General features: G+C 38.6%; 1 protein-coding gene across 3 annotated transcripts in view; it reads right to left on the bottom strand.

Moving 5' to 3' along the window:
- The window catches only part of LOC139694844 (serine-rich adhesin for platelets-like), a 48,695-nt gene that overhangs the window by 2,982 nt on the left and 33,503 nt on the right, over window positions 1-12,210 (bottom strand). For all 3 annotated transcript variants that reach the window (XM_071593366.1, XM_071593368.1, XM_071593369.1), the window contains 4 exons: window positions 8,981-9,091; window positions 7,555-7,632; window positions 5,714-5,824; window positions 4,362-4,472 (listed from right to left, as the gene is read on the bottom strand). In XM_071593366.1, coding sequence (XP_071449467.1) covers window positions 4,362-4,472; window positions 5,714-5,824; window positions 7,555-7,632; window positions 8,981-9,091 — 411 coding nt within the window. The remainder of the gene's footprint in view (window positions 1-4,361; window positions 4,473-5,713; window positions 5,825-7,554; window positions 7,633-8,980; window positions 9,092-12,210) is intronic.

Genomic DNA, 12,210 nt, shown 5'->3' with positions numbered 1-12,210 from the left:
TGCCCGCACTTCGGGGGTTCAATTGGGTTTTTTCCTGCCTTTCTCTTTTTATGACAATACCCCCCCCTACCCCCCCGCTCCCTCCTCCCCTGCCACCCCTTCTTGTAATTTGTATATATAACCCTTCTCCTTGTATTTTCCTCACCTGAAGATGATACAGTGTATCGAAACCATGGTCGACAATAAAGTTTTAACTGTGGAAAATTGCAACGAAGTTTTCATTATGAGGGTTACTATTTATATTTTGAGTCTTGACAACACTAATTCCTTGAGACGCCATCAGAAAGTTTGACCCTCTTGTGTCATGGACTAGATATACAATTTCCAACTATAAATTTACTTGTTTTTTGCTCGATACTAAAAGATAATACTCGATTATTAAAAGATAAATGACAACCCTCTTATAACCGACAAAACATCCAAATAAAAATCATAAATTAGCCAATTATTTTTCAAAAACCCAAAATATCCTCAGTTGAAATGGGTACAAAATAATAGAAAAAAAATATTTCAGACTAATATAACACAAGTTAATATCATTCAAATGCAATACATTGGATTAGCAATCACTTGCATCACATTTAAATTAACTATGGAATCAAATTATCTAAGTACCATGTCTTTTCAATTGCGTATTTTTTAAACATATTGCCCACTCTATCAATTTTTTCACATATTGAAAGCAAAAGGTTGTGATTATTGTTGTCAATCTTTAGAGATGAATGGCTCAGTTGACTATTGTGTGTTTATTTTGTTCCCCCTTCAGCCATATCCACACAGGAGAACAATGTCGAATGAATGGAAGAGATACTTTGTTGAGGATAGCAAGGCAGTGATGCAAGGGATTTCAAAAGCAATTGAATGAAAGATAGATGAACGTTCCCTTGCATACATGAGTGTGCCCAAGATTGTAACTTTTATAGAAAGCTTTTTCTTCTCAGCATCATGAAGAATCAGCAATATCTTGAAAAAAATTAAATTATACATTATGAAAACTCAATTCAACGGTGCTTCTAGCTTTACTGCATGGGTTTCCCAGGTCTATATTTATTTCCTGATATCTACAGCAATGTTCCTGTGATCCGTACTTCCAGAGCTGAACATGAAACATGAAATGCCATTGCATTACAAAAAAAATTACAACAGCTTTTATTTTTAGCATAGCAAAATATTCTTAATTTTTTTGCAAGTGGTTAAACTCAAAAATATCCAAGGTCTGTTCAAAAAAGTATCGCAACTTTTGTGTTTTTTCAAAAATTATTTATTTATTCATGAATATCCATTGTGTCCCCTTCAAAGTAATTCCATTTAGATATCGTACACTTATGCCAATGTTTTTCCCATTCCTCGAAGGACTTCAAAAAATCATTTTTTGTGATCTTGCTCAGCTCCTCCTTCGATGTGGTCTCTATCTCGCTAATCGTAGCGTAGCGTCGTCCTTTCATGTGCCTCTTCAGTTTCGGGAGCAAAAAAAAGTCACTAGGGGCCAGATCTGGGGCATACTGTGGCTGTGGCATCATTAGTATGTTGTTTTTGGCCAAAATTTTGCGCACAAGTAATGGTGTGTGAGCAGGGGCATTGTCATGATGCAAAAGCCAATTTTTGTTCTCCCAAAAATCTGGGCGATTGTGGCGGATTGCTTCCTGCAAATTGTGCATAACTTGCAGGTAATATTCCTTATTTACCATTCTACCCTGTGGCAAGAACTCATGATGCACCACGCCCCTGCAATCAAAGAAACCTGTAAGCAAAACTTTCACATTCAACGGACACTTTTTTGGGCCTTGGCTCATGCGGCAGCTTCCGTTGGGATGATTGAGCTCTAGCTTCCACGTCATAACCATAAGCCTGGGCATTAGTCGTCAACAGTCATGACCCTCTGGAGCAAATTTGGGTGGTTGGGGACAGAGTCATTAGCAATGTTAATGAGTTGCTCTTTTTGGTAGAAATTGAGCAATTTTTGTACGCATTATGCAGCAACCCGTGTCGTGCCCAATCATTGGTTAAAATCAAATGCTACGAGCAAATCAATATGTTTAGGTCCTCAGCAACTTCTCTAAAGGTGATTCGACTATTGGCCAACACTATTTTCTTCACTTCATCAATGTTATCGTCTGTTGTTGACGTGCTCGGGGGTCCAGCACACTCTTTGTCGTTCACATCTCCTTGGCCCTCTGAGAACATTTTCTACCAACAATACACGCTGCTTCGGTCCAAGGTAGCTTCTCCATATGCCACAGTCAACATAAGGAATGCGTCCAATGGGTGAAATAGCTTTGCACCCCTCTGAAGTTCGACTATTTTGGAAAGTCTGTCAAAGAAGGGTGATAAGTTTCTCAGCCGTATGATGAACATGACAATTTAAGATTCCAAAATTGATCGATTTTTCAACTTAATTTGATTTATAATATTAATGCAGTGTGTTTAGTGGTGTCACAGCGCCATTGTCCCATTTCTGCGGATTTCTTGTGGAAGTGCAGCACAGTACTCTTATACAGCCACTAAAACTTCTTCATTGGATGGGAAATGCTGACCACAGGAGAAATTTTTGAACTTTCAGAAGAGATGGTCGGCTGAGGGAGTCAAATGCCAGAAATATCCTGGATGTTTAACCACTTCAGAGTGCAAATCCCTCAATTATCCAATTGCCAAGAGACTTTTGTGGGCAGGCGCTTTGCGCTGATGGCCAATGGATTATCCCCAAGCAAACTAGGTCTGCTTTTATGTATTTGTGCATCCAGTATTATTAAAAGGCTATAATAGAACTCCCCAGTTACTGTTCTATCTTTCTCAAGGTGATCTACCTTCAGAAATCCTTTTGCATCACAAAAAAACAATGCCATGACCTTTTTTGCCAATGGCAAGGTCTTCTCCTTCTTCAGGGCTGAAGATCCAGCCCATACCCCTGGCATGAATTGTTGTTTGGATTCTGATGCATATTGGAAAATCCATGTTTCATCCATTGCCATTATCGATGCAGAAAATCACTTACTTTTCGCAAAGTGGGCCAAGCACTGTTTGGAAAGTGTTGTCTGGATTCATTTTGGATCCACAGTGAGCACGTGTAGCACCCATATTGCCTAAAGCTTTGTCATGCACCATGTGTCAAGCAAAATGTAACAAACTCAGTCTTTTGATATACCTACTTTATTTACATTAGCAATTTCACACAAGTTTGTATGTCAATCTTTCAAAACTATATCGTACACTTGCTCATTTATTCTGGTATGGTGGCACTTTTTCGACGTCCTTCACTTGGCTCCTCTTGGAAGGTTTTATATCAATGCTTGCTATCAGCCACATAATTCTCAACGGTGAAATTTGAAGGAGAAAAGTCCCCATACATATTTAAAGCCCTTGTATGAATTTCAGTCAGAACTGACCATTTTTATGCACAATTTTATTACCGAACAATACTTTATTTTTCCCTATACTAACGACATTACAACTTGTTTAAACGACTACCTACAGTGAATTTCTAAATGGAATGGTTGGTAATTTTTAAGTGCGTCTACTCATGCTCATTGTGCCACAATGAGAAAAAAAGTCATGCAAGTAATGATGCTGTCTGTGGGTGAAGCAGAGAACTTTTCGAGCCACCCTCATATTACTGGGGCATGTTCACCTGACCTACTACCACAGCTCCTCCATTAATCACTAGCATATTTTCTCACCATTCCCTCAATGAGGTAGTTATGTAATTTTTCCATGGGAATTTAGGTGTCACTGGCAACAAAACTTAAAATACACTTCCTATTCCCTCCAACTGCTCGACAAACATTGGTGGCCTTATCATCAAACAACAAAAAAAAGCCCGACTGATTTCTTAGTAGTCTAATAAAATTGCTCAACTAGGAATACCTCAGGTTCACATTCCACATTTTGAAAGCTCTGTAAATATTTTTAAAATTTCCCGTCAGAGTTAAATGTCTTGAATTAGGTTAAAGATTGGAAACATTTGATCTTTCCTTTTTGATTTTCCTTTAAAGTCCTTTCTTTTTCTGGGAGTCAATCAGTTGAGTGTAACTGGCCGATTAATTCATTTATTAACGGTAGGTTAAATTACTACTATTTCTCTCAACTACATACTTCACAAACTCAAGGGAGGCCAAGTTAATGAGGTGAAATGTTTCATATCTAGCGGAACGATACAATTACGCAAAATAATGAAATAAGAAAATAACTACATAAGTCATTAATAAATGCCCAGCACAATGAACATTAAGGTCACTAAAAACATTCTAGGCGATGATTGTTTTATGCTTTCAATTTAAATACAAATATTTTAATTCTTTGATCAAACTTTACTTAAATTACCATTCATTACCCACAAGCTAAAATATAACTTAGGTTTTACTAACCTCAGCCTTTTTAATCACGACTGTGCATTTCCTTATGTCAGGCTTGACAGGAGAATTTGATGTTCTTGAGGTCCCTGATGTTCTAATGAAATTGTCCAGTGTTCCCTTTCCCTACATTAAGAAAATAACATGGGTTAAAATATCTAAGGAAATACATACGCACAGGTTTTTACAATTTAGTTAATGTTCCAACGGTGTTACATCATTTGAAATAGCAAACTTTCACTTCTACCATATTACATTGGAATTACACAACATGGAATGTTAACATTAACACATAACTAAACATTGACCATCCCCACTGTGACGTTTTGATTTGTTTCAGTAGAAGTTTTGCTTACCACAACCTGAAACACTAAACAAATGTACAGTGTATATAAATAAGGTAGAGGCAAACTCAATGTAAACAATTATATCTCTTCAGTTTCTTCCGCTTTTGTCCAATGACGTAGTTGAACCAGTTCAGTGTTTAAAGTTGGCTACCCTTGATATTGAAGTTTACATCTGCTCTTAAGAGATCATTCATTGACCATGTTGGTCCCAAAAAATGGAAAACAAGTGGATATTTCATGAAATTGGTGGCGGTTTATGTTTTCACAATATTTGTGTTCTTGATTCAATGAAAAAAGGAAAGATGCCAAAAAAAAAGTCTCGCTGATGTGTTGAAAGATCTCAAGTTTTTTCTTGAGGAATTATGCTTTCATTTTTGGAATGAAACACACATTGAATCTGTATTATACACAGCCCACGCACACTCAATGATTCAGTATGAAGTTTGATCATACAAATTTTCATTATCATTTTTACCTAGACACCAGGACCCTACCACGTGTGCAACCGCCAGTTTCTTGTTTCTGCAAATAGAATTGAACTATCCCTGGACCTGCAGTGGCATTTTTTCTATGAGATGACTGATGGGAAAAGGGGAGCAGGCATATTGGATATAAACACTGTATTTATTAAAGGTAAAAAAAAACCGTGGCAGCCCTGTGGTGATAGATGAAAGAATCATGATATTACCACCAGGGACTTGTCACCCCTTTGAACCAAACTGTTAAGAACAGGATTGCATAATGAATCAGACATGTTAATGAGACAGCTGACAGAAACCACAAGGATATCAATAACTACATCAAATAAATAAATAAGTCGATAATAATTGCCCAGCCATAGCCACATTAAGGTCACTAACAACAGCCTAGGTGATGATTGTTTTCATCTTTTCAGCAGAAAGAGACTAACAGTTCCGCATACAGTTCAATTTAAATACAAATATTTTAATTGTTTATCAAACTGTACCAAAATTTCCATCCTTTACCCATTGGCGAAAATATAACTTAGGTTGTACTCACCTCAGCCTTTTTAATCACGACTATGCATTTCCTTTTGTCACGCTCGACAGGAGAATTTGATGTTCCTGACGTCCCTGATGTCCTAATGAAATTGTCCAGCATTCCCTTTCCCTACATTAAGAAAATAACATTGGTTAAAATATCCAGGGAAATACATACACACTGGCTTTTACAATTTAGTTAGTCTTTCAACTGTGTTGTGTCATTTGAAATAGCAAACTCTCACTTCTACTAGATGAAATTGGAATTACACAACATGGAATGTTAATAATCACATGCAACTAAACATTAACCAACTCCATTGTTCTGTTTTGATTTGTTTTAGCAGCAGTTTTGCTAACCACAACCTGAAACACCAAGCAAGTGCAAAGTGTATGTAAATAAGGTACAGGCACACTCAATGTAATCAATTATATTTCCTCTATTTCTTCTGATTTTGTCCAATTACGTAGCTCACAATTTAAACCTGCCTACCCATAAAGGTGAAGTTTACACCCACGTATCACACACAGCTCATGCACACTAAACCATTCAATATTAATTTTGATCAAATGATATTATTATTATTAGGTAATCTACCGTTTAAGGTAGGTTTTTGGACGGACACAACTACCAAACAAACATTTTATTACTCCCAACAAAATCCATCATCCTACTCTATATCAGGTCCCTCTTCATCTCAGAGTACTTTCTTCCTCCCGTCCATCATCCCTATCCTGTTCCTTCCCTTTCCTCTTTTGCCCAACATTCTACCCTCTATCGCAGTCTTCAACATCCCACTGCCGGTCATTATCCCCTTCATCCACTTTTCCTGCCTCCATAGGATTTCTCCCAACAAACCCGTCTCTTCGCCCACCATACCAAGTACTTCCTCGTTTGTTTTCTTCTCTGCCAATTTCACCTTCTCCATTCCTCTCCACACCCACATTTCAAAAGCCTCCAATCTACGTCTATCCTCCTGCTTCAATGACCACGTTTCCGCTCCGTACATAGCTACGCTCCATTTCAAAGTTTTTACGAGTCTTTTCTTAACATCCTTACTCAAAGTCCCTGTCATCAACTCCCTCCTCCTTGTGAAAGCCTCTTTGCCTAGCGCAATTCTTCTCCTTACGTCCCTACTACTTTGACCGTGTTGGTCCAAAACACTACCGAGATACGTAAACTGTTCTACCTGCTCTAGCTTTTGCCCTCCTATTTTAATGTTAAGCTTGGCCATCTTCTTTCTAGAAAATCGCATAACCTTTGTTTTATTAATATTGATTTTCATCCCATATCTGCCACACTGAATTTCCAATTCACTAAGTAATGCTTGCAACCCCTTGGCTGACTGACAAAATAAAGCTTGGTCATTAGCATGCCCAACTGATTTTACGATTTATAACTTTCATTCCTACTTCCAGTTCTTCCCATGCCTCTTTAATCATTTCCTCTGCATACAGGTTTAACAGCAACGGTGGTAATGGGCAACCCTACCTTACACCCCTTCCTAACACTGCCCAACCAGGTTCCTCACTCGAACCTGAGCAGTCTAAGACATGCACCGGTTGCGGATAAGCCTCCTTTCCCTCCAATCTATTCCTATTTTCTACAAGAATACTCATTAGTTTTTCGCAATTCACTATATCAAAAGCTTTTTCTAAATCTACAAAACAGACAAATACCTCCTGGTTGTGTCCTATATTCCTCTCGTATAATAATCTCATTACTGCAATGGAATCACGCGTACCTCTCCCCTTCCTAAACCAAAACTGATCATCCCCTAAGTAATCACTTGCCCTACTCTCTATCCTTTTGTTTATTATCCTGAGAACAACTTTAGCTGTGTGGGATATCAAACTTACCTTCCTGTAGTCCTCACATGAATTTGATATTACTGAGGTCCCTGAAGTTCCAATGAAATTGTCCAGCGTTCCCTTTCCCTACATTAAGAAAATAACATGGGTTAAATATCTAAGGAAATACATACACACTGGCTTTTACAATTTAGTTAATGTATCAACTGTGTTGTGTCATTTGAAATATCAAACTCTCACTTCTACTGGATTAAATTGAAATTACACAACATGGAATGTTAACATTAACACTTAACTAAACATTGACCATTTCCACTGTGTCGTTTTGATATGTTTCAGTAGAAGTTTTGCTTACCACAATCTGCAACACCAAACATATGTAAAGTGTACGTAAATAAGGTACAGGCACACTCAATGTAATCAATTATATTTCCTCTATTTCTTCTGCTTTTGTCCAATTACGTAGCTCACAATTTAAACCTGACTACCCATTAAGGTGAAGTTTACACCAACCCACAGAACGATCATTTATTGGCCATGTTGGTGAAATAAGGGATCAAAAAGTGGAAATTTCATGAAATTGGTGGCAGTTGATGCTTTCACCATAATTGTGTTCGTGACTACAGGAAAAAAGAGAAGAAGCACAGAAAACAGTGGCCACAACGAGTTCAGAGATCTTCAATTTTTTGGTTTTCAGTTCGGGAGTTTTGGGATCCCTCAGAGCATTCTTTCTGTAAGTGCCCCTTTGTTTCAATCAAAAATATTAGAGGAATTATGCTATCATTCTGGGACAGAACACTGATTGGCCCTATATCACACATCTCACGCACACTGAAGCATTCAATATGAAGTTTGATCACATGATACACGATTATGAAAACCAAACAATATGGAACACAATGATTCAACTTTTCAATATCATCTTCAACCAGACCCCAGGACCCTACCAGATGTGCACCGGCCAGTTTTTTGTTTCTGCAAAGAGAATTGAGCTACCCCTGGAGCTCCAGTAGCAACTTTTCTATAAGATGACTGATGGCAAAAGAGGAGCAGGTGTATTGGATACAAACACTGTAATAATTTAAGGTGAAAAAAAAATCAGTGGCAGCCCAGTGGTGATAGATAAAAGAAACATGAGATTCCCGCCAGGGACTTGGCACTCCTTTGAACCAAACTGCCAAGAACAGGATTGAATAATGTATCAGACATGCTAATGAGACAGCTGACAGAAACCACAAGGATATCAATAACTACATAAAATAACTAAATAAGTCGATAATAATTGCCCAGCCATAGCCACATTAAGGTCCCTAAAACAGCCCGGGTGATGATTGTTTTATTCTTTTCAGCAGAATGAGACCAACAGTTCCGCATACAGTTCAATTTAAATACAAATATTTTAATTGTTTATCAAACTGTACCAAAATTTCCATCCTTTACCCATTGGCTAAAATATAACTTAGGTTTTACTTACCTCAGCCCTTTTAATCACAACTATGCATTTCCTTTTGCCATGCTCGACAGGAGAATTTGATGCTCCTGAGGTCCCTGATGCACCAATGATATTGTCTAGTCTTCCCTTTTCCTACATTAAGAAAATAACATTGGTTAAAATATCCAAGGAAATACATACACTCTTGTTTTTACAATTTAGTTGGTCTTTCAACTGTGTTGTGTTATTTGAAATAGCAAACTCTCACTTCTACTTGATTAAATTGGAATTACACAACATGGAATGTTAAAATTCACACACATCTAAACATTAACCATCTCCACTGTTCTGTTTTGATTTGTTTTAGTAGCAGTTTTGCTTACCACAACCTGAAACACCAAACAAATCCACAGTGTAGGTAAATAAGGTTCAGGGACACTAAATTTAATCAACAATATCCGTATTCAATTGTTCCAGGCTCAGATATGTGGAAGTCCATGTTCATTAAATGAGGAACACAATGTATATTTCCAATGTTCTTTATTTATGTACAACTAGTTACAACACTTAGCCGTCATCATCAGGAACAAATTAATCAAGTCGTGGTCCATTTACATACCATTCACGAGGGAGAGGGGGGGAGGGGGTGAGATTGGGAGGGGAGGGAAAAAGTCGGGTAGCGATCCGCGTAGATGGGAAGGAGGAGAGGGGTGTTAAGCATCATGGAAGGTAATTGGTTGGTTTACAGTGAGGGGGTGGGGGGTTGTTGGGTCTTTCTGTGAAGGAAAGGGTTACTTCCAGGATTGGGGAGAGGTATTCAAACAATAAATCGTTAATCAAATGAACCTTTTTTTAATTCTTTCTGATGTCCACCTCTTCCCACTTGTCTATCCTCATTCCTTTGTCCATCTGGCTTCTGACTTCCAGGTTGAAATCACTCCCATGATTTTCTTCCCCTAGATACTTGCCGAAGTGAGATTGCCTGAGGTCACAAATTCTAAAACAGCATTTATGTTACTCCACCTGTGTTTTTAATCATATCCCCGTTTGGCCTATGTATGAGGGAAGTTCGAAAAGTAAGGTCTTCTATATTTTTGTCATGAAAAATCAAATTTATTCTCAACTTTGTGTATATAAGCAGCTTTTGAATACCAGCGTCATGAAGCCAACTGACGAAGGCTTCTTGCACTTCCTCGCCTGACTTGAATTTCTGTTCTCTAAGGTGTTTTTTGAGAGCAGTAAACAAGTGGTAGTCGCTGGGGGCAATGTCCGGACTGTAAGGAGGGTGGTCAATGATATCTCAGTCAAATTCATTGAGTAGGGTGGTTGTTTTATGTGACACATGTGGACGTGCATTTTCATGATGCAAACACATTCCTTTGGTGAGACACCATGTTGTAACCGAGGACCTCCAACACAATATCCTGCAAGGAGAAGTATCCACTCTCTTCATTAAGGCCTTCCTTTATCTCATGAAGGGTAATTCTCCGGTTATTGCCCACCATTTTGTCAATTGGAGCCACCATTGATTCCGGCAAACTCGGCTGCCCCGACCGCTGCTTATCATGGACGTTTTCCCGGCCATCAAAAAACTCCCAGCACCACTTCCGCACGTTTTTGATGCCCATACACTTATTACCGTACACTTCCACTGAATAGTGATGAATTTATATAGGAGAAGCAGTCGTCAGTTGGTTTCACGACGTGGGGGGAGAAAGGTACGATGCCGGTAATATAAAGCTGCTTACAAGGATGCATAAAGTGATTGACTATCAAGGCCACTATGCAGAAATATAGCTTAATGATCATCCTTTCTAGCGATGCACGCAAAGTTGAGAATAAATTTGATTTTTCATGAAAAAAAATAAGGGAGCTTACTTTTCGAATCGCCCTAATATATAGCACTCAAGTCCTTACAAGTGACTCTATGTTTAGTAGGAAATGAAAAGCGTAAAGCTTGTGAGATATCTGATGGCAGGAGTTGAAGGGGATGATGTGGTCTTTGGTGGTACTTTGCCGGAAAATTGAAAATTCAAAGCCCCATCCCTTTCTCAACACTGTGATATATAGAAAATTTAGTTTATTATTTTGTTCTTTCTCACAAGTGAAACTGATATTTTTGCATTGGTAACGGGACTAACTTATAAATGCCACTTTTATTTTGTTTTCCTACTTTATTCAATATTTAGTATTGAAGAATGATTTTAAGTTATCCGTATTGTAAAAGATATTTGATATTTTTCCCTAGGAAAGAGGTTGACTATCTTTTGTGAAATCAATCCATAATTAGGGAGCTTACACTATTTGTAACCTCTTCCATCCACATTAACTGGTGATGGGCGAATGGGTGATGCCTAACGCACATCACTTCGACCTTCGACAGGTCGAAGTGATGTGCGTTAGATAAGGCTGAGAAGATAAGCAAGCTACTATGGAAGCATAACATAACCACTAGGTTCTCCACAGCCAGAAAAATCAGCGACATAATATCTAAGGCAAAGGACGAAATCCCCGATCTCATGCACGAAGGTGTTTATGAGATAAAGTGCACGTGTGGGAAGTCATATATCGGTCAAACAGGAAGGTCCATCAGATGCATGACCAAGGAGCACCAAAGAGCCACAGATAAGAAACAGTTCTGTCTTTCGGCAATTGCCGAACATGCGTGGTCGGAACCCGGACACTCTATAAAGTTCGACCAGACTAGAGTGCTGGCAGGAGAAAGGCGATATTTTCCACGACTCATCAGATAAGGGGTGGAAATAATAAAAAATCCATACAACTTCAACCGTGAGGACGGCTACACCCTGACCTCCACTTGGAAAAGGGTAAGTCCCATTTGCCATCAAGAAAGAGCCAATCAGAGAGCTGCTGGTCAGCCAGCATCTCCTATAAATAGCGGCCAAAATGCAACGCACATCACTTCGACCTGAAGACGCCTCCAGGACTGGGGGCAAAACAGTTGTCTACCAACTAAACTACGTGACAGTAATTCCCGGAAATCAGCATGGATTCATCAGATGGCACCAAAGCCTAATGATTAATTTAATCCTATACCTAAATAACTCCTTAAATTTAGAGAACAACCGTCATCCACGTCGTTGTGACGCATGGTAAAGAAGCGAACTCCAACTGAAATCCAGCAATGAACTTATTCGGTGACTTCAAGAAGCTCACAAAAGTTGAGGGTTACCGGCAGCGACAGATTTTTAATTTTCATGATACGGGTAACTCCTGGAAGGTGATGCCAAAACACACCTAGAGGAGTACGA

The sequence above is a fragment of the Hetaerina americana genome, unplaced genomic scaffold (genome assembly GCF_022747635.1).
Source record: "Hetaerina americana unplaced genomic scaffold, ioHetAmer1.1.p SCAF_57, whole genome shotgun sequence".
NCBI classification, from domain to species: Eukaryota; Metazoa; Arthropoda; class Insecta; order Odonata; family Calopterygidae; genus Hetaerina; species Hetaerina americana.
The sequence above is the reverse complement of the archived record's forward strand: the minus strand, read 5'-3'. Positions and strand labels throughout refer to the sequence as shown.